This window comes from Octopus sinensis, linkage group LG6 (genome assembly GCF_006345805.1).
Source record: "Octopus sinensis linkage group LG6, ASM634580v1, whole genome shotgun sequence".
Lineage (NCBI taxonomy): Eukaryota > Metazoa > Mollusca > Cephalopoda > Octopoda > Octopodidae > Octopus > Octopus sinensis.
The window spans coordinates 56,235,006-56,258,023 of NC_043002.1; the positions used below are offsets into that span (position 1 = coordinate 56,235,006).

Genomic DNA, 23,018 nt, shown 5'->3' on the forward strand with positions numbered 1-23,018 from the left:
ACTGGGGTATCCATATATCTACTCTACAGAAAGACACCTATATCTGTCCCCTATATACCTTAAATCTCTCAACTGGTACAAAGCCGTATCCCTTTAATACTACTCCATCCTCCCTGTTGGAGGAATTTTGTCTTGCAAGTTACTTGGTAACCCTGGTGTCAGATGATAGTACACTCTGTAGAGTTGGTGGCACATGGCTCAGTGGTTAAGGCGTTGGACTCATGATCACAAGATTGTGGTTTCAATTCCTGGACCAGGTAATGCTTTGTGTTCTTGAGCAAAACACGTCCTTTCACATTGCTCTTATCCACTCATCTGGTAAAAATGAGTCCATCCAGGGAGGAATATGTGTACACCAGAGAAACCAGGAAACTGGCCTTGTGCTCCTGATGTAGTGGTGTAAGACTATCTGTAACACTCTGTAAAGTGTTTGGCATTAGGAAGGGCATCCAGCCATAGAGACCCTACCAAAACAGACAACCTGGGGCAGCTGCTGGCCTTGCCGGCTTGTGTCAAACTGTGCGACTCATACCTGCAGGGAAAATGGACGTTAAACAATGATGGCTATTCTAGTTTATTGATAGAGAAGAATAAAAGTGACTGTTGGTTCATTTACATAGTGGGTGTCAAGACAAGAGCACACACACAATATACAACAGGCTTCTCTTAGGTTCCATTTATCAAATGTACTCACAAGACATTAGTTGGCCTAGAGCTATAATAGAAAGCACTTGCAAAGGTTCCTCACAGTGAAACTGATCCTAAAACCTTGTGGTTGGGAAGCAAAGTACTGAACCACACAGCCACACCTGTGTCTATTTATTTATTTATCTATGTTATATTTGTTTGTTATATTTTATATTTATTTATGTTATATTTATGTTGTATTTTAGGAAACTGCTTTAGAAGTGCAACAGAAAGAAAGAACAGATCAAACTTTCTCCAGAGATTGTCTCTTCTGCAGAGAACATTTCTTAGGCAATAGGTAAGACCACCACATCACATTGTGTATATTAGCAGAATGATTAAAAGCTGTCAATAATGTTCAGAAGACTTTACAGAATAATTGATAGCTTCTGTTACCTAGGTAACTTAATCAGCAGTTGGGGAGTGTGTATTGAAAGTGTGGTGGTGGTGGCCAGAATTAGAATTTAAGGCAGCGAGCTGGCAGAAACATTAGCACACCAAGCAAAATGCTTAGTGGTATTTCATCTGCCGTTACGTTCAGAGTTCAAATACTACTGAGGTTGACTTTGCCTTTCATCCTTTCGGGGTTGATAAATTAATTACCACTTATGCACTGGGGTTGATGTAATCGACTTAATCCCTTTGTCTGTCCTTGTTTGTCCCCTCTGTGTTTAGCCCCTTGTGGGCAATAAATAAATAAGAATTAGAATGGGATGGGAAAAGTTCAGGAGAGAATTGTTGCCTTTAAGGACAAGGGTATTCTCTCTCTCTTTCTCTCTCTCTCCACCCCCAAGTGAAGGGTAGATTGTATGATGGTTGTGTACCAGCTGCCTTTGACTGTGGAGGATTTGCAAAAGTTGAAAAGAAAGAAAGAAAGCCTGGTTCACTGGATGTGTAATGTTATGATGAAGCATTGAGGAATAGAATGAGCTGAGAGAAAATCTGGGTTTAACCCATTTGTTACCATATTTCTGTAGAGATGTTCTGTGTTTCTTTCAATTAATTTTAAATAAAACAAAGAATTTAGTAAAATAACTTAGGTTATCATTAAGCTAGTGTTAGGAACATAAATTGTGACTAAGGTTTGGTGGAAGATTTTAATTCAGAACTTTTGAAAACAAGACATTTGTATTACAGAGCCAGAGGCAGTTTCAGGCTGGTTGGTATTGAAAGGGTTAAGAGGGGTCAGTTGTTGTATGGATGATAAGTGAGTGTAAAAGTGCCAGATTTATGTGGAAGGATCCAATTGAAGAGGATGGACCAAGGAAGACATAAGCAGAAGTGAAAGCTGACCATAGAAAACTGAACCAAACAAAGGAGATGATTAAGGAACACAAGAAGTAGGATGGTATTCTGGAAATGACACCGTTTTGCCTGGAACTGCCTCTGGTTCTATGATGCAAACTTACTGCTTGAAAGTGAACTAAATTAAAATTTCCTATTTATGTTCAAAACACCAGCTTTAGGCACAAGGCCAGCAATTTCAGGGTAGGGTATTAGTCAATTACGTCAACCCTAGTAAGCAACTGGTACTTCTTTTATCGACCCTGAAAGGATGAAAGGCAAAGTCAACCTCGGTGAAATTTGAACTCAAAACTTCAAGACAGATGGTAATGCAGCTAAACATTTTGCTCTGCTTGTTAAGCATTCTGCCAGCTGACTACCTTTAAACACCAGCTAACCCATTAACTACCAAATTTTTTTATTCATATTTTTTTACTTTGCCAGGTGTCTTAGGAGTTAAAATAATATAAAGTATTTAAATTTTCTTCATATATGAATTATTTTGGAAATTATGATAAATTTTTTCAAAAAGTCCCAAATGGGGATCGCTGACAAGAAGCATATTTATCCGTTTCTATTCAATTGCAATAATAAACATTTTAGTTTTTTTGAAACTATTGTATCAAATACGAATGTGTATGAAATATCAATGAATGATATAGATGGGAAATGCAAAAAAGAAAAAAAAAATGACGTTTTTAAAATGGTCAATATTTTTTTGTAGTTCAAAAATTGCGATTTATGACATAAAATGTCCTCTGGAATTAGCCAGAGCTGATAATGACAAACTTTCATTACTAAATCTCGTTAAACACACCTCTGCAAATGCAGTGTACATAAGCAATTCACTTTGAATACAACGAACAACCGGCATTGATACTGTTTTTAGCAGATCCCTAAATGGGGCTCATGGCTGACAATGGGTTAATAATGACAAAGTTATTTTATTAAATTCTTCATTGTTTTTGAAATTTATTGATACAAAGTCCGTATATTTCAACAGAAAAGTGGTATCAAAAGGGTTTAAAAGATTCCTAATTAGTGACAGTCCAGTTCTTGGACCATATCTTTTCAGTAGCCTCTCAGAAATAATATTCACACTAAAAGTCAAGTTAAAGACATACTTATTGGAGAGAGGAAGAAAAATATAATTATTTCAAATTACTTTTGTGACAAGGAAGAAAAAACTTTACGTGTCAGCATGACCATGTTGTAAGAAGCTTGCTTCCCAATCACATGGTTCTGGGTTCAGTCCCACTGCGTGGCACCCTGGGCAAATGTTTTCTTCTGTATCCTTGGGCCAACCAAAACCTTATGAGTGGATTTAGTAGATGAAAACTGAGAGAAACCCATTATAAATATATATTTCTTTATAGCCCACAGGGGGCTAAACATAGAGGAGACAAACATGGACAGGCAAAGGGATTAAGTCAATTACATCGGCCCCAGTGCACAACTGGTACTTATTTAATCGACCCTGGAAGGATGAAAGGCAAAGTCAACCATGACAGAATTTCAACTCAGAACATAATGGCAGACAAAATATCGCTAAGCATTTTGCCTGGCATGCTAACGATTCTGCCAGCTCGCCGCCCTCATCATAAGTATATATTGGTGTGTGTATGCCTCTGTATCTGTATTTGTCCCCCACCATCACTTGACAACCAGTGTTGGTGTGTTTTCATTCCTGTAACTTAGTGGTTCAGCAAAAGACACCAATAGAAAAAACACCAGGCTTTTAAAAAAATAAGTACTGGGATGGATTTGCTTGACTAAGATTCTTCAAGGCCCCAGCAAGACCACAATTTAATGATTGAAATAAGTAAAAGATGGAAGATTAGCTTAATGATCAATATTAATGAAGTCTGATCTTAAATTAGTACAGACAACAGATTGGATATGTTATTAGACATCCAATAGTGAGCAAAATTACTTCCGGGTATTTAATGGGTAGATGGTCTTTTGAATGTGTCAGTTCCTCTCTCTCTTTCTCTCCCCTCACTCCCTCTCTTTCCTTTTCCTTCTCTATCTTATTGTTTTTTTTCCCTCTTTTATTGTCTCTTCTCTCTTCAGATCTGAACTATTCAACCATATGGCATTTGATCACGGTTTCAATGTTGGTCAACCAGACAATCTTGGTGAGGCTGTTTCTTCTTTTATCTTAGTCCTTCATTGCTCTTTATAACCCATTCACAGATATTTTCTATCATATCCCTATCTCTATCTTTTAGTATGTGTGTGTGTGTGTGTGTATTCACACACATACTGTGTCACCTCATGATAATTGTTGTGGTTTGGATTAAAGCCTGTTCATTCCATCTTCTTGTATTATACATACATACATACCTATATATATACACATATATATATATCATCATTTAGCATCCACTTTTCATGCTGGCATGGGTGAGACAGTTTGACCAGAACTGGTGAGCCAGAGTGCTGTACCAGGTTCCAGTCTGATTTGGCAAGGTTTCTATGGCTGGATGCCCTTCCTAACACCAACTACTCCAAGAGTGTAATGGGTACCTTTTACATGTCACTGGCACACACATATATATAGTGTGGCTTACAGGTACAGCATGACTGTGTAGTAAGAAACTTCTTCCCAACTACATGGTTCCAGGTTCAGTCCCATTGTGTGATACCTTGGGCAAGTATCTTCTATAACCTCAGACCAACTAAAGCCTTGATAGATGGAAAGCGTGGAAGCTTGTTATGCATATATAAATATATATATATATATATATATATATATATATATTGTGTGTATGTGTTTGTCCCCTACCACTGCTTGATAACCAGTGTTGGTTTGTTTATGTCCTCACATCTTAAAAGGTTTGGTTAAATAAGCTGATAGAATAAGTACCAGGCTTGTGTGTGTGTATTTTTGTCTTTCTTCATCATGACGTTGCATGGCATTCCATCGGTTATGACGACGAGGGTTCCAGTTGATCCAATCAACAGAACAGCTTGCTCATGAGATTAACATGCAAGTGGCTGAGCACTCCACAGGCACATGTACCCTTAATGTAGTTCTTGGGGAGATTCAGCGTGACACAGAGTGTGACAAGGTTGGCCCTTTGAAATACAGGTACAACAGAAACAGGAAGAAAAAAGTGAGAGAAAGTTGTGGTGAAAGAGTACAGTAGGGTTCGCCACCACTCCCTGCCAGAGCCTCGTTGAGCTTCATGTGTTTTCACTCAATAAACACTCACAACACCCGGTCTAGTAATCAAAACCGCGATCCTACGACCGCGAGTTCGCTGCCCTAACCACTAGGCCATTATGCCTCCACGAGAGAGAGAGAGACACACACATACATAAACCCATTCCCAGCAGGCTTAGTTTCTGTCCACTGAACAAAGACATTTACTCAAAATGTCACACAGTGAGATTGATCCCAGAATCATGTGATTGGAAAGGAAGCTTCATGAAGCATACAGCCGCAGCTGTACCTTTGTTAAAAATCATTATTATTTATTATCACACTGGGAGAAATGCTTAGCGTCATTTCGTCTGTCTTTATGTTCTGAGTTCAAATTCCACCGAGGTCGACTTTACCTTTCCTCCTTTCAGGGTTGATGAATAAAGTAACAGTTGCATACTGGGGTCGATGTAATTGATTGGCCACCTTCAAAGCCTTGTGCCTAGAGTAGAAATAATTATTATATTATTTATTTTAAAATAATTTAAATAATATGGATGTGTGGTAGGAGTCTGGCTTCTCAATCACATGGTTCGGGTTCAGTCCCACTGCATGACACCTTGGGCAAATGTCTTCTTCCATAGCTTCAGGCTTACCAAAGCCATGTGTGTGGCTTTGGTGGATGGAAACAGAAAGAAGCTTGTTGTAGTGTTAGCTGTTAGAAAGGGCTTCCAGCCATAGAAACCATGCCAAAACAGTAATGGGCTGTGGTCAGCTCCTGTCAGACCATTCAACTCATGCAGCATGGAAAATGGATGTTAAATGATGATGATGATGATGATGATATATACATACAGCTACATAATCCTTTATCTGGAACCCTTTGGGACAGTTGTGTTTCAAATTTCATATTCTTTTGGACTTCAGAACAAAAGCCAACTGCCCCAGATTATAAATTCGACATCAGAGCAGATGTCCTACCATGGTAACAAAAGCACATGTGTATGTACTCACAATCAGTGGGAAAAATAAATAATTGTAGGGTAATATAATGGTAAATTAATTAGTGAGATAATTAAGATCATAAATAGCAAAATACATTTATTGGGATAATTTAAAACAAAAATACACGATTCACAACTACAGGTATATACATTACCATAATATTTCAGTAGATAGAGACACATGGGTATTTACACTAATTTGAATAAAGAAAGATCATAACTGGCATTACAGTTTATTCATATGTGAGTGCCATAAACTGGTTTAAACTAGGTTAAATGTGTAGCTGCAGTTAAGTTGTAGAACAGGGTCTGTCAGTGTCACCAATGTTGTCGTCAGGTTGCAGGCAAACTTCCAATGATGAGCCAGGAACAGGATTCTGAAGTGATGAATTAGCTTGACGAGAGGGCATTTTTAAAGACTTCTTCAAGTGTCATCTGTTTCATTAACAAAGGTTTTTGTCTAAGCAATGTCTCTTTGAGTAAACTCCCATAATCTGCTGCTCACTGATAAATACACATTGTTCTAGGCCATATTTTCACCATATTGTGTATAGGAATTTTTTCGCCTGTGTTCTCTGTATCATCATCGCTACTGTCTTCATTCTTATCCATATTTAACACCATTTCAGCAATTTCCCCATCACTCAAAGAATGCACAACAGATGCGTCATTGTCAATGCTAGGCATTTCTTCAATGTTCACTTCTTCTAGATCACTTATGCTCCTGCACAATAAACTTTTAGCATAAGTTACGAATTCTAGTATCTTCTCATTAGCGATACAAAATCATCAAACATCATTATTGGCCATATTCTATGCCAGGTATTTGTTCCTGTGCCAGTGGAACATTAAAAGCACCATTTGAGTGTGATCATTGCCAGAGCCGCTAACTGGCTCCTGTGCCAGTGGTACGTAAAAAGTACCATTCAAGCGTGATCGTTGTGAGTGTCACCTTACTGACACGTGCTGGTGGCATGGGAAAAGCAACATTCGAGCATGGTCGTTGCCAGTGCCACCGGATTGGTTCCCATGCAGGTGGCATGTAAAAAACACCTTTTGAGCGTGGTTGTTGCCAGTACTGCCTGACTGGCTCTCATGCTGGTGGCATGTAAAAGCACACTCTATACTCTTGGAGTGGTTGGCGTTAGGAAGAGCATCCATCTGTAGAAACTTTGCCAGATCAGATTGGAGCCTGGTGCAGCCTCCTGGCTCACCAATCCTCATCCAACCCATGCCAGTATGGAAAGCGGACGTTAAACGACAATGATGGTGATGATTCCAAGCATTTGCAACTACGTAGATGGCATCCTTGACAGGGAACTCTTTCAGGTAGTCTTGCTTTCTTAATCCTTTGTTAACTGCATCAAGCACACAGCTTGTAAAATTCCTTGGTCACAAGGCTGTAAAATAGTTGTCACATTGGGAGGCAAATAGAGCAGTTGTCCAGGAACAATAGAATTTTAGTCCTCTTCTAGTCCAGCTTTCCTACAATGAGTTCATGCCATTGGTACAAAGTAATTATTGAACCAGTCAGAAAATAATTTTCGGGATTACCCAATCTTTCTTCTTTGTGTAATAATGCACAGGTAAATTAACTATGCTATTCAGACATCTCAGATGTTGGCTTTTCCCAATGTCTGCCGACTTCACCTTGTGCGTGCCTGCAGCATTAAAATACCCAAGGATAGTTAACCTTTCCTTGGCATCCTTAAAACCTGTCGGTGCTATCTCATCTGCCATTGTTAAGGATTTTCTTGGCACATAGCGCCTGTACAAAGCTGTTTTATCAGCATTATAAATTTGTTCAAGAGAAAGGTTTTCATTAGATATGATCTTGGCAAATTCATCTTTATAATTTTCCACAGCTTCATAATCAGCAGAAACCTTTTCACCACTGATTTTCAGATATTTTACACCATGGCACTTCTGAATATTGATATTCTCCTTCAATGTTCAGTTTTTTATACTATATTCCAGCTTGTTTCATGACCAACAAACTATTCAGTGACATATCTTCCCTTCTTCATTATTGAATCCATTCTATCACTGCACGATCAAAAATCTTCGTTTTTTGCCCTATGTAATGTTTTCTATTTTCATTAGTTTGTGACCACCACTCTCACTATTCTGTAAATCATACACAGTGCTAGTTCCAACACCATATTCTTCAGTGAGCCGCTGCACAATGATGTTTCCTTTTCTTTTTCTTACTGTTATCAAGTTTCTGTAGTGGCTCCACTTTCTCCATTATTAATAATGATGTTTCCTTTTCTTTTTCTTACTGTTATCCATTAGGGTCTCTGCAGTTCTTTTTGACATCTCCAGGGTAAATTCTATACTAAGTCACAAGAAACAACACGAAGACATCAAACAGCAAATGGACACCTCTCTACAAGTAGTGAGCCACATTTGATGCTTGGTGGTAAATGGCGGTCAATCTGCCAAGTGTTACCACATCATACCTGGGTGAGTCAGGTCACAGTGGTCAACTGTTTGCACACCAAATGACTCATTATGATGTGCTCCACCTTCCGCAAATAAACTCAGTTTTTGGTGCTTTTCGGATTTTAGATTTCTGGATAAAGGATTATGTACCTGTGTGTATATGTATATATGTATATATATATATATATATATATATATATACGTGTGCATATGTCTGTGTTTGCCCCACTACTTGACAACCAGTGTTGGTTTGTTTATCTCCTCATAGCTTAGCTGTTCAGCAAAAGAGACTAATAGATTCAGTACCAGGTCTAAAAGCAAAATAAGTATTGGGATTAATTCATTCAACTAAAATCTTCACGGTGGTGCCCCAGCACGGCCACAGTCTAATAATTGAACCAAATAAAGAGAGAAGATTTCTGAAAGTCTTTCATTGCTGGCATATATTTAATATTTGGTTGAATTCCTTGTCTTTGCAGTATTCGTCTCAGAGTTTTTAGACAAATTACAACAAAAGTTAGACAAGTAAGTGACAATCATTTTATTCAAAGGTCACAAAAAGAGAAAAAAGAGACGTCTGGCTTATAAACTGTCCCCACTTCAGATATGTGTGTATGTGTGCGTGTATGTATCCATTTATGTATATGTATGCCTGTAGATATATATATGTGTGTGTATGTATATATATATATAAAAACAATGGAAATAGTAGTTGTGATACCTGTGCCGGTGGCACATAAAAAGCACCATCCGAATGTGGCCGATGCCAGCGCCGCTTCGACTGGCTTCTGTGCCGGTGGCACATAAAAAGCACCATCCGAATGTGGCCAATGCCAGCCCCGCCTTGGCTGGCTTCCGTGTCGGTGGCACGTTAAAAGCACCAACCGATCGTGGCCGATGCCAGACTCCCCTGGCACCTGTGCAGGTGGCACGTAAAAAGCACCCACTACACTCGCGGAGTAGTTGGCGTTAGGAAGGGCATCCAGCTGTAGAAACACTGCCAGATCAGACTGGAGCCTGGTGCAGCCCCTGGCTTCCCAGACCCCGGTCGAACCATCCAACCCATGCTAGCGCGGAAAACGGACATTAAACGATGATGATGATGATACCATGCACACACACACACACACATCTTTACCTCTGCATGTACTCACTACATTTATTAAAAAGCAGCAAAAATATCCATTCCCGTTCGTCGGACAGTTTTGATTTAGAATGGAACAAAAATAAGGTTATATGTATACAATTACTTTGATAGATACACATTTTTTGTAATAGTTTTTATGATACATCTGCTGCTTTTTAATAAAGCTCCTTACTCTACCTCTGGTATTCGAGTACTAATTTTCCACCTTGTTTTGCATTTATGTGCTTACTCTGGTATATATATATATATATATATATATATATATATATACACACACACACACACACACATATATATACTAGCAGTATAGCCTGGCTTTGCTCGGGATTAAGTTAGATTATTAAGCTAATCAAGCTCTTTATTTCAAAGCAAACTAAGTAACATCGACGTCAAATTTGAGTGAAACCCGTTGAAATTGGTAAACTTTTGGCTGCGATTTTGCAGACAATTTGATTGGAAATCCCATAAGGAATCAGTTTATCGATTTTTTTTTTTTCCACTCATCAATTGTTTTTTGTTTTGTTTTATTTTTCATGTAACCCCACTTTGCCCATCGGTTGAGAACCCTTCCAGCAAAGAAAATAAAACGCCCAAAAGGGCCCCCGATCCTCTGTGTGAGAAGCGGTTATGTTCAGATCACAACTAAGTTTATATATATGGGCAACACACACACACACACACAAGCATATACGTACATACACCTATTGCATACATGTTTTTGCACACTTTTGCCCCTTCCACTGTCCTACCACCACCTCCTACCCGAGTAATACCATCAATTGAAGCAAATTTGGCACCCGGAAGTAAGTTTTGTAACAGGAATAGAGAAGCCTACCTTCTCCCATAGAGATATGAAAGTCATATCTCTCCTTTCAAAAACATGAACAGTTTCAAAACATTGTTTGCGAAGGAGCGTGTCTACAGTCAACACGTAAGTCTTTTGCTCTGGTAACCTCTGCTCTCTCCCATGTTCACGCACGACCAGCTATATATCGCTGTGAGTAGAGCAACGGATTCAGCTAATTTGGAAATTAGTTGTGGAGAAACGGAGAATATCGTTTATGTTGCTCGTATATATATATATATACGGGCAATACACACACATTGCACACAAGTGTTTTGTACTCATACAAGCTCGTGTGTATCATCATCATCATCGTTTAACGTCCGTTCTCCATGCTAGCATGGGTTGGACGGTTCGACCGGGGATCTGGGAAGCCAGAAGGCTGCACCAGGCTCCAGTCTTATCTGGCAGTGTTTCTACAGCTGGATGCCCTTCCTAACGCCAACCACTCCGTGAGTGTAGTGGGTGCTTTTTACGTGCCACCTGCACAGGTGCCAGGCGAGGCTGGCAACGGCCATGGTCGGATTGGTGTATTTTATGTGCCACTGGCATGGAAGCCAGACGAGGCGGTGCTGGCATCGGCCACGAGTCGGATGGTGCTTTTTACGTACCACCAGACCAGGGATCCTGGCTGGTTCAATTCGATTTCGATTTCCCTAACATGTCTTCGCAAGCAAGGGGGTTGGCATGGGTGCCTGTTGTACAGTCAGATTGGTGTATTTTACGTGCCACCGGCACGGAAGCCAGTGGAGGCGGCGCTGGCATCGGCCATGAGTCGGATAGTGCTTTTTACGTACCACCAGACCAGGGAACCTGGCTGGTTCAATTCGATTTCGCTTGCCCCAACATGTCTTCGCAAGCAAGGGGGGTTGGCATGGGTGCCTGTCGTACGGTCAGATTGGTGTATTTTACGTGCCACTGGCACAGAAGCCAGTGGAGGCGGCGCTGGCATCGGCCATGAGTCGGATAGTGCTTTACGTACCACCAGACCAGGGATCCTGGCTGGTTCAATTCGATTTTGACTTCGATTTCGATTTTGTATGTGTGACTGAATCCATTCACACATACATACATACATACATACATAACAACACCTGTCTCTCTGTTATTGCCAGTAAAAAGACGAAATTTAAAAAATCTGTTATCTCTCTCTCTCTCTCTCTCTCTCTCTCTCCTCTCTCTCTCTCTCCCTCCCTCTCTTTACACCGTCGCTAGGAGGGGACTTAACTCATGTTTGATTTGTAAACAATGGTAGGTTTTTCCGCCGTAAAAATTTAGAAGTTATGGCTCAAAATTATTTACTGCTATTTGCGGGTGCCTCGAGGAAAAATAATTTGACGAAAATACAGCTAGGTTTGTGACGAATGTCCTCCTACAATTTGAGCGACATGCATGCTAATTTGTGGATGTGCATAAACTACAATCACGTACGCACACACACATCTTGCCTTATATATATACAGATATATATATATATATAGGGATTATAGGGATAGTATTATTGAAATACTGTCACGAGTGGCAGGTGAATTATCAGCCGTACAGGAAAATTAATAAAATAGATACATACAATATTAGATATGTATATATATACACAAGAGTACTACATGAGTAACTACATCGCTAAAAAATAGAAGTTGAAAAATATTTCTGTACCACCGAATAGTCACAAATCTATTACAGACATGAAATTTTATCCTATAATATCTGTAACGAACTTAATGTGAGTGAATATCTTGTCTTTTACTTTCGGGGTACAAGAAAGCAATCACTCACTAGCCGTTGCTTTAATAATCCAGAATCTCTGCCCGTCAGAAACAACAAGACGCAGACGTAAAATATATATATACTACTTTATTCTCTTTCTTGGTAACAATAACAATAAGTGTGTTATCTGATGTCCTTGGTTCTGGGCGCGCAAGGCTGAAAGTTAATCGATTGTAATATTTACAATATTCAGCCGCTGAAACCAGAACGGGTTCAAGATGGCTTTGAACAATGGAGACGATGTTGGTCTGCAACAATTTGGTTAAAGGCCTTTTGGTAAGGACTGCTAGAAGCAAGTTCGAACGGAGAGAAAACATGCGTGACCGCCTCCTTCAATTGCTGCTGTCCCAAGTCGCCGCTGCTGCTGCCAGCGGTCAAACGTTCTACGATCCCCCTGCCTTGGCCAGGGTCGTGCTTCCGGTGGTTCGCGCATGCGCGAGAGGGCCCTTCCTCTCTCTGCCTTGGTAAAGGCACCAACACGCGCGAAATACAAATGGACGGTGCGCGAGCGCGCTGCTATATAGCGTCACTACATATCTATACTAGATTTGTAACTGTTCAGTGGTACAGAAATATTTTTGACTTCTATTTTTTAGCGATGTAGGTGCTCATGCAGTGCCCTTGTGTATATATGTACATATGTAATATTGTTTGTATATATTTTATTTATATATATATATATATATATATATAAGCTGCCTGACAGGGCGCCTTTTAAGCTAGTATATAGCTTTTAAGCAACTGATCCTGAATGGGAAGATCTGCAAACAGATCCCTGACTTGTTTTGGAGAATTTGTTGCAATTGCTTCCTCCAGAGTCATATCCCAATGATGATCATATTCGTCACTGAAAGTCATGTGAAAAAAAAAAATCGCCAAAACAATCACAGTAATGAAAACATAGGAATCCAAAATTCCAGGATTGCAGGTCCGGATTTGGCCTGGAATGTTTTTAATTTATTCATTTTGAAATGGTATGATATGTTGTTGGGCTACGGCCTCTAGTAGTAAAGTTGAAAAAAAGCGTGACATACTGATGTTCACATTTATTATAGGTTTAATTTTGGGGAAACTGTACTTCAATTAAAGTGTATTTTATATGTATATATGTATGTGTATATATATATATATATATCATCATCATCGTTTAGCATCCGCTTTCCATGCTAGCAAGGGTTGGACGGTTCAACTGGGGTCTGGGAAACCAGAAGGCTGCACCAGGCCCAGTCTGATCTGGCAATGTTTCTACGGCTGAGTACCCTTCCTAATGCCAACCACTCCGTAAGTGTAGTGGGTGCTTTTACGTGCCACCGGCACAGGTGCCAGACAAGGCTGGCAAACGGCTATGATCGGGTGGTGCTTTTTACAAGCCACCTGCACAGGGGCCAGGCGAGGCTGGAAACGGCCACGATCGGATGTTGCTTTTTACATGCCACCGGCACGAGGCCAGTCGGGGCGGCACTGGCAACGGCCACGTTCGGATGGTTTTCTTATATACCACCGGCACTGGTATCACAGCTGCGTGTGTGTGTGTGTATTAAAGAAAGCAAAAATGATAATGTTCAGTAGTTGGTTCAGTATGCTGACCACAGGTATTTCTGTCCAGGACAGTTGTACATCAACTCCCTCTTTCTCTCACATAGCCACTCTCTCTCTCTTATTATTACACCCACTGCCACCATCAACACTACTACTTTTAATAAAACATCAACTCTCCCTAAATTTCTCTCCCTCTCTTTTTCTTTCTCTCTCTCTCTCTCTCTCTCTCTCTGTCAGTCTGTCTTTGCCACCATCCTTACCGTCTCTATGCCTAGTATTACTCTCACCTCAGCACGAGGAAGTATCATTGAATAGTGAGAGAGGAGGTCAAGGTTTGACACACAGAAATGAATTTTTGCATTTCTTATATTAGAGGTTTAATTTTGGGAAAACTGTATTTCAATTAAAATGTATTTTATATACAGGGGTTGGACAAAATAATGGAAACACCTTTCAACCAAATTTATTTTAATATGGGGTAAGAACACCTTTGGCAGTAATTACAGCTTGAATTCTATGAGGTATAGACTCGTGCAAAGTTTGAATTGTTTCCTTTGCCTATTCTTCAGCTAAAACAGTCTCCTGTTCTTGCAGTGATGATGGTGGGGGATATCAACTCCTTACATGTTTTTCCAAAATGCACCATAAGTGTTCAATAATATTGAGATCTGGGGACTGTGGTGGCCAGATAAGATGTTCAACTTCACTAGAATGTTCCTTGTGCTATTCAGTAACAACTTTAGCTGTTTGAATTGGTGCATTATCATCCTGAAAGATTGTGTTTCCCTCCAGAAACAGTTCTGCAACAATAGGATGAATTTGATCAGATAAAATGCTTAAATAGTCTTGACTGTTAATTCTGCCATGAAGGGGAAACCATTGAGCTGGCGGATTTCCAAGATAAGCCCCCCCCCCCTTCCTGATCATCACAGATCCTCCTCCGTGTTTAACAATTGGAAGAAGACAGTCTGGGTCAAATGCTTCTTTTGGCAGTCTCCACATGTATACTCGGCTGGTGGTTGGAAATAGGGTAAAGGATGACTCGTCTGAGAAAATAACATTCTTCCACTGCTCTAGGGACCAATTCTGTAGGTTTTTACTCCACTCTAAACGCTTTGCAACATTTGTTTTTGAGAGTAATGGTTTTCTGATTGCAGCCCTCCCATGAAATCTGGCTTTGTGCATCTCCTCGTTTATTTTTATCAAAAAAATTAAATGTTACAATAAAAGTATTATTATAATTATAATAAATGTATAATTATGATTAATGACACTCAAAATATCAAAAATGAGGCTAATTTAATGTGCTAATAATCTTAATGAATTAAGTATTATAACACTATTGTGATACTTACTATATACCTACTTTTGCACTCCCTCGAGTGTGTGTGTGTGTGTATATATAAATACACACACACACACGCATGAATTTGCATATGTACATATTTTTAACATCTTGTTTTAAAAATTCCCAAGTGAAGTAGCATCATTGCGAACCACCCCTCATCCCCTGTGCACACTTGCCAAAATTTCCAACCACGACACTCAACTCACACATGAAAGACAAACCTATTACACAGAATACATTAGAGCTTAACAAAAGCCTCATACACCATTCTATCTACATCAACAAAACTTTCCCTCAGTAGTAACACAAAATGGCTGTGGTTAAGAAACTTGCTTTCTAACAATGTGATCTTTGATTTAATCTCATTGTGTGGCACCTGTGACCAGTGTCTTTTATTATAGCTCCAGACCAACCAAAGCCCAGTAAGTGGCTTTGGCTGACAGAAACTGGAAAAACCTATCACTCATATATATATACATATACATACATACATACATATATATATATATGATATATATATATACACACGCACACACACATATATATCCTGCCAACATGAAAGGCGGATGTTAAATGATGATGATATATTATGTATGTGTGTGTGTGTATATATTTACTGAATTACAAAAGAAACCTCATACTGTAAAAGATTATTTGTTTCACACATGATATTGAGATCATATAGATTTTATCACATTTCTAGGTAATTTGACATCAGGAAGATGTCACTGACCTACAACACCACTCTCGTTTGAAAGCACAAGGATTGCATGTAGGGTGTGAACTTGCTCACTTTTGTTGAACCTGGTAATGTTTGCGAATGCATCTTTATGAAAACCATGATGCACGTGCAAAACTTTGACTCATTGGGTATAAAAGGCACCCAAATTTACTAGCCTTGTCATTCATTTCTTGAATGCAGCAAGTATGCCAAGACTGACACGAAATCAGAGGGAGCAAGTCATTGGATGTGTCCATGCTGGTCAACGTTCATGGGTTATTACTAATGACTTGAGCTGTAGTATTCGGACAGTTGAGCGGATGATACAATGCTACAAACTGCATGGATGATTGTCCATGCAGTGGCTGACCGAGGGTTACAATAGCATGTCAGGATCACCACCTGCACTGACAGCACTTGCAGGACTGATTCCAGAGGTCAACAGAATCAGCTAGGCAGACCATAGGGACTCACCATAGACCCATTTGTGCAGAGACAGTTTTTCTGTTGGCTGAGATCTTTCAATCTGTCATGTTAACTTCTGGTTAGGGGCCCCGTCCTCACAGATTGTCATCAACGGGTATGTTTGCAGTGGGCTCAAAAATGTCAGAACTGGCAATATCAGCAGTGGAAGACTGTAGACATCTCTGACGAAAGTCAATATTACATTTCTGTGGCAATTGGCAGAGCTTGGGTTTGGAGAAGAAGGGTTGAACGTCATGCCAATGGTTGTGTGGTGGAGAGAGACTCATGAGAAGGATAGAGCATCATGGTATGGGGTGGGATTACACTCAACCAGAAACTTGGACTGGTGGTCTTCCGAAACGTCAGCCGAGGCTGGGGCAGTGGGGTAACTGCTGCTCACTACATCAACCAAGTGTTGAGGCCTCACACTGTGTCATACTTTGCCCATCATCGGAATCACGTGTTCCAATACGACAATGCCTGTGAGGCCCAGCGTTCGAAAGGTGCTTTTTACATGCCACAGGCATGTGCCACCAGCATCAGCTACGACTATGAGTTCACTTAGCTTGACGGGTCTTCTCAAGTATGGCATTTGCTAAAGGCCTCGGTCACTGGCCATTGCCTCCATGAGGCCCAAAGTTCAAAGTTCATGATGAAATGAAGACTAATTTTCAAAAAAAAAATGTTTATTACCCTGAAATGTATTTAAATAGAACAAAATTCTCATTTATATAACTCCTTCCATAAATATTCTGTCATTTAATCCCTCCTTGTTTCTGTCATTCTCTCACACTACGTGTGTGTAGTTGTTCCTTTACTCATTGCCTGTCACCAAGCCTAGTGTTTACATTCATCCTGCATCACTTGCACTAACCCTCTCTGTATCTCCACTTAACTCTCTCTCTCTCCTCTCTCTATACACTGTAAAGTGTGAGAGGGGAAATCAGCTATTATTATTATTATTATTAATCAACATTTGGTAGTTTCAGCAGATTTCTACTGTCTCACCTGCTACACCTCCATGTTGCTGGGGTTTGTGCAGCATTGTGCATGTGTGTGTGTGTGTTTTTTGTGGTTGGGCAAGTGACAACTCCTGGTATCGTATTGCATCACTTTGTCTTGCTACAGGGTCTCATTGCAGTCTTTTGTTATATTAGCATATATATTGTGTGTTGTGTGTATAATGTGAGTTGTGTTCCTCTGTTGGGTATCTGACCTACTGATGGTTGTTTATTTTATTGGATATTTATCATATAGAGTGTGTCCTATGTTTGTGGATTTTGTTTGGGTTGTATTATTGGATTGATAGTGTCTTGCATGGGATGTGAGCTGTTCCTAGTGGGGCCATTTGTCAGATAGTGTGTAGCATTGTTGTTGTTATTATTATTATTATATATAGAGAGAGCATTGTAATACCACTCCCTGCTCTGTTGTGTTGTTCTTGCATCAAAACATCCTTGTTATCGACATCATTAATTCTACTGCTGTCATCATCGTCATCATCACCGCCATCATCACCATCACTGCCATCATCATCATCACCGCCATCATCACCATCACCACCATCACTGCTATCATCATCATCCCCGTCATCATCATCATCGCTATCGCCACCATCATCGCTATCGCCACCATCATCATCACCACCATCTGTTGTTCTCACCATATTCACCCCACCACTAATTCTGCTAAACTTCTCCCACAAAATAGTCTGCAGTGTCTCTATTGTGAAAAGACATTCCGTGATCGCCCAACCCTGAAGGAACACATGCGGAAGAAGCAACACAAAAGGATCAAATCCAACAACACACTCTACGACAAATATTACATCATCAATTACTTGGTAAGTGTCACCTCTGTCTTCCTTTCTTCCAAGAGAAACCTGTCAGGTGTAGGTCTCTTGTAAGCATCTGTGATATATGATGAGGACAGGCATGGCCGTGTGGTTAAGAAGGTCCCTTCCCAACCATGTGGTCTTGAGTTCAGTCCCACTATAGCTCTGGGTCAGCTAATGTCTGTGCTGGTTCAGCATATGAAGTACCAATTGGTGGGTGTTCAGAAGAGCATCTAACCATAGAAACTATACCAAAACACAATTCGAACCCAAGACAGCTCTCTGGTTTGCCAGCTCCTGTCAAATTGTCCAACCCCTGTCAGCCCATGGAGAACATGTCAAATAATGATGATGATGAGAAACTGTGTGGAAGCCCATCACATATGATGAGGTTTGTTTCAGTTTCCATCTACCAAATCCACAAACAAGGCTTTGGTTGGCCCAGGGCTGTAATAGAAGATGCTTACCTAACATGCTCTGCAGTGGGGCTCAACCTAGTACCATAGTCACTTCCCAGGCCAATAGCAGTGCTACCTGACTGACACCCGTGCTGGTGGCACGTAAAAAGCACCCACTACACTCTCGGAGTGGTTGGTATTAGAAAGGGCATCAAGCTGTAGAAACTCTGCCAGATCAGATTGGAGCCTGGTGCAGCCATCTGGTTCGCCAGTCTTTAGTCAAACCATCCAACCCATGCCAGCAATGGAAGTGGATATTAAACAATGATGATATATATAGGGAGAGTTTATGAAAAAAACAAAAGACGAAGACAGCTGGTGTACAAAACAAACAGATGTATTAGTATAATGCTCAGGAATAGAAAAAGTCTTTTACAATTCGAGCCTACGCTCTTCTCCAGAAAAGGACATAGGAAAAACAAGGAGAGAAAAAAATGTGTAGTGGCTTATGATTTATCATGGCGATATATATATATATGGTGTCTGATGTGGCTTTTTAAACCAGATAATGTATTGAAAAGGCACATCGATTGCATATTTGATTTGGACCACCAAGAGCTGCAGTTAAGCTCTGATCTTTGTGGACTTTAAAACATCTTTTGAAGCCTCTGTTAGATTTGCAGACCTTATGGTGCACACACGCACACACACACACACACACACACACAGGTGGCTTCTTTCAGTTTTCGCCTACCAAATCCACTCACATGGCTTTGGTTGGCCTGGGGCTATAGTAAAAAAACACTTGCCTAAGGTGGCATGCAGTGGAACTGAATTAGGAACTCTGTAGTTGAAAAACAAGCTTCTCAATCTCATAGCTATGTCTGTACCTATACATATATATGTGTGTGTATCTGTGTCACCCTAATTGTTTGACAATCAATGCTGGTTTGTCTACATCCCCATAACGTAACAGTTTGGTAAAATGTGGCTGGTAGCAAAAGTACGGAACTTCAAAGCAGCACCACAGTCAATTTGTTATTGTAAACCCTTCAAGGTGCTGATCCAGCATGGCCACAGTCCACTGATTAAACCAAGTAAAAAGAATAAGGCAGTGATTTTGTGTTTCATGATAGGCTTCACTTTTAGTTATTCATAGTGTCTTTGACAACATTGCCTGACCATGTAGCATCATATCAGTTGAAATCCACTTCCTGTACAGGGCTCACCTCTGTTCGCCAGAGTAAGTTCTTCCTGTCAGTCATTAAACTACTTTCAGTTGTTACACCTCCTCCAAGAATTACATCACTGGAAAGCCACCATATTTTTTGTTAATAGAATATAAGTGCAAGCGGTTCTGGGTTTAGTCCCACTGCATGACACCTTGGTCAAGTGTCTTCTACTATAGCCTTCAGGCTAACCAAAGCCTTGTGAGAGGATTTGAAAGAAGCCCCTTGTCTTGACTTCATGTGGTCATTGCAAATAAGTGTCACCAGCATCCAATTGATGTCTTTGTTTACAATCGTTCAGGAAAACATGTCCGGCCATGAGGCCATATTGACTCGCTGGGAAACAGGTGAGGGTTGGTGACGGGAAGGGTATCCACCTCAACAAATTCCATTTGACCCTTGCAAGCATGGGAAAGAAGGTATTAAAAAGATGATGATGAAGATAGTTATGTTCCTAACAGTGCAAACAGTAACTATGAGGAATCCTTATAAATCCTGCTTAAACTATGTTCTCAACATCATCATTTAACATCCATTTTCCATGCTGGTATGGGTTGGACTCTTAGGAGCTGGCAAGCCAGAGAGCTGCACCAGGTTCCACTGTCCGTTGTGGCCTGCTTTCTACAGCTGAGATGCCTTTCTTAATGCCAACCACTTTACAGTGTCCACTGAATGCATTTTACATGACACCAGCAACGTTCCAATTTGTTGTATTCTTTGCTCTTTAATGAAACGAACTTTTTTATATCTTTGTATAGGAAATTGGTAAGAACTGGGAAAATTTTGAATCCAGCGAGGAATTCTCTACAGACTTTGACTGTGAAGAGTAAGTAACTGTTTTAGAATTTTTATGCATTTATTGCAGAAATGGATGACATTAGCTTCCCAGACCCTGGTCAAACCGTCCAACCCATGCTAGCATGGAAAATGGACATTAAACGATGATGAGGATGATGATGATGATTTTAGCTCCATGAAAGTTGCTAGCTACCAGCAGTGTTCTTGTTGTCCGTTCTCTACCAACAAATTGTCCACTCACTTCATGACTTCAAAGACAGGTGCAATGAGAGATTCTTTGCTTGGGAAACTTGTCACGGTTAACAACAGCAAGAGCATCTGGCTGCAAAGCAATTCCTCAATACTATATTTTCATCTAACCCATGCTAGTATAAAAAAAAGAGATGTAAAAAGAATGAATAAATGAACTACATTCCTTTTATCTTGCTTTTCTTCTTTCTGTTGTCAATGGTTACAAATCTAAACATCATTCATCATCATCATTTAGTGTCCGTTGCCCATACTGGTATGGGTTGGACGGTTTGACCAAGGCTGGAAGGCTGCACCAGACCCCAGTCTCATTTGGTATGGTTTCTATAACTGGGTGCCCTTCTTGATGCCAACCACTCTGAGAGTGTAATTGGTGTTTTTATGTGCCATTTGTGTGACACTGGTATCAGCCACGACTGCAATTTTGCTTGGCTAGATGGGTCTTCTCAAGCAGGACATAATGCCAAGGTCTTGGTCATTGCCTCCGTGAGGCCCTACACTCAAAAGGAGCTTTTCACTCTTCGTTGTTATTTCTTTTTGTTAGTTTAGGAAGGACAAACCCAGATGCTCTAGCATGGCACCACTCCAATGACCAAAGCAAGCAGAAAATAAAAGATGTATTCTTTTCACATCCTCTTTTACTCTTTTACTTGTTTCAGTTATTTGGCTGTGGCCATGCTGGAGCACCACCTTTAGTTGAATAAATCGACCCCCAGGACTTATTTTTTTTAAGCCTAGTACTTATTCTATCAGTCTCTTTTTGCCGAACCGCTAAGTGATGGGTACATAAACACACCATCATCAATTGTCAAGCAATGGTGGGGGAACAGACACAAACAACAAACACATACATACATACATACATATATATACACGCACACACACAATAGGCTTCTTTCAGTTTCCGTCTATCAAATCCACTCACAAGGCTTTGGTCGGCCCGAGGCTATAGTGGAAGACACTTGCCCAAGGTGCCACATAGTGGGACTGAACCCGGAACCATGCGGTTGAGAAGCGAGCTTCTTACCACACAGCCACTCCTTGTTCACGATTTCATTTGATGCCTATAAAAGCAAAAAAGAAAAACAAACCAACAAAAACTTACTTGGACAACAAGGGAGAATTCCTGGATGAAGTTAGTTTCAGACAAGGGGAAAGAGAAATAAAAAAGAAAATAGTAACTGGGTGAAAAAAAAACTTTATTTACATTATTTACATTTGATGAATATTTGTCCTCGTCTTGTTTGTTGTTAACACAATCTTTTGCCTGATATACCCGCCAGCCTTCATCAGAGCATATGGCATAGTGGTTAAGAGCACAGGCTACTAACCCCAAGATTCAGAGTTTGATTCCAGGTATTGACCTGAATAATAATCATAATGATAATAATAATAATAATAATAATAAATAACATCGAAAAATACCTTAGGAATGAGAACTCAGGTTCCAAATTTCCCCAAGAGACCTGATAAAGGCTGGAGGGTATATCAGCCAAAATGTTGTGTTAACAACAAACAAGATGAAGACAAATATCTGTCAAATGTAAATAATGTAAATAATGTACATAATTTCTCATCTCTTAAATATAGAACTGAAAAAAAAAACTGTTTGGGTTTTCAATTTATCTTTTTCAGTCATTAGACTGTGGCCATGCTGGGGCAATGCATTCGCAAATTTTTAGTCAAACGAATCAACCCCCGTACCTAATTTTTTAAAGCCTGGTACTTATTCCATCGGTCTCTTTTGCTGATCTGCTAAGTAATGAGAATGTAACCACAACACCACCAGTTGTCAAGTGGTGGTGGAGGACACACACACACATGCGCGATGAGCTTCTTTCAGTTTCCATCTGCCAAATCCACTCAGAGGGATTACTTTGATCAACTCAAGGCTCTAGCAGAAGAGACTTGCCTGAGGCGCTACACAGTGGGACTGAACTTGGAACCATGTTATTAGGAAGCCAACTTCATACCACACAGCCACGCCTACGCTTGCGGAGAAAATCCAGGAACCACCAGTGAAATGTCCAGATATTTATACGTATCCCATGTGATATTAGTTGTGACATTGTTAAGTAGTTTTTGTGTTGTTCATTTTTGTTTCTAGGCCT

The 23,018-nt window shown here is 40.1% G+C and overlaps 1 protein-coding gene across 1 annotated transcript in view; it reads left to right on the forward strand.

Moving 5' to 3' along the window:
* LOC115212826 (zinc finger protein 277) overlaps nt 1-23,018 on the forward strand; it is a 49,929-nt gene that overhangs the window by 16,765 nt on the left and 10,146 nt on the right. Inside the window, exons 5-9 of the mRNA XM_029781596.2 lie at nt 894-985; nt 4,045-4,109; nt 9,048-9,093; nt 18,110-18,242; nt 20,619-20,686. Of these exons, the coding sequence (XP_029637456.1) occupies nt 894-985; nt 4,045-4,109; nt 9,048-9,093; nt 18,110-18,242; nt 20,619-20,686 (404 nt within the window). The remainder of the gene's footprint in view (nt 1-893; nt 986-4,044; nt 4,110-9,047; nt 9,094-18,109; nt 18,243-20,618; nt 20,687-23,018) is intronic.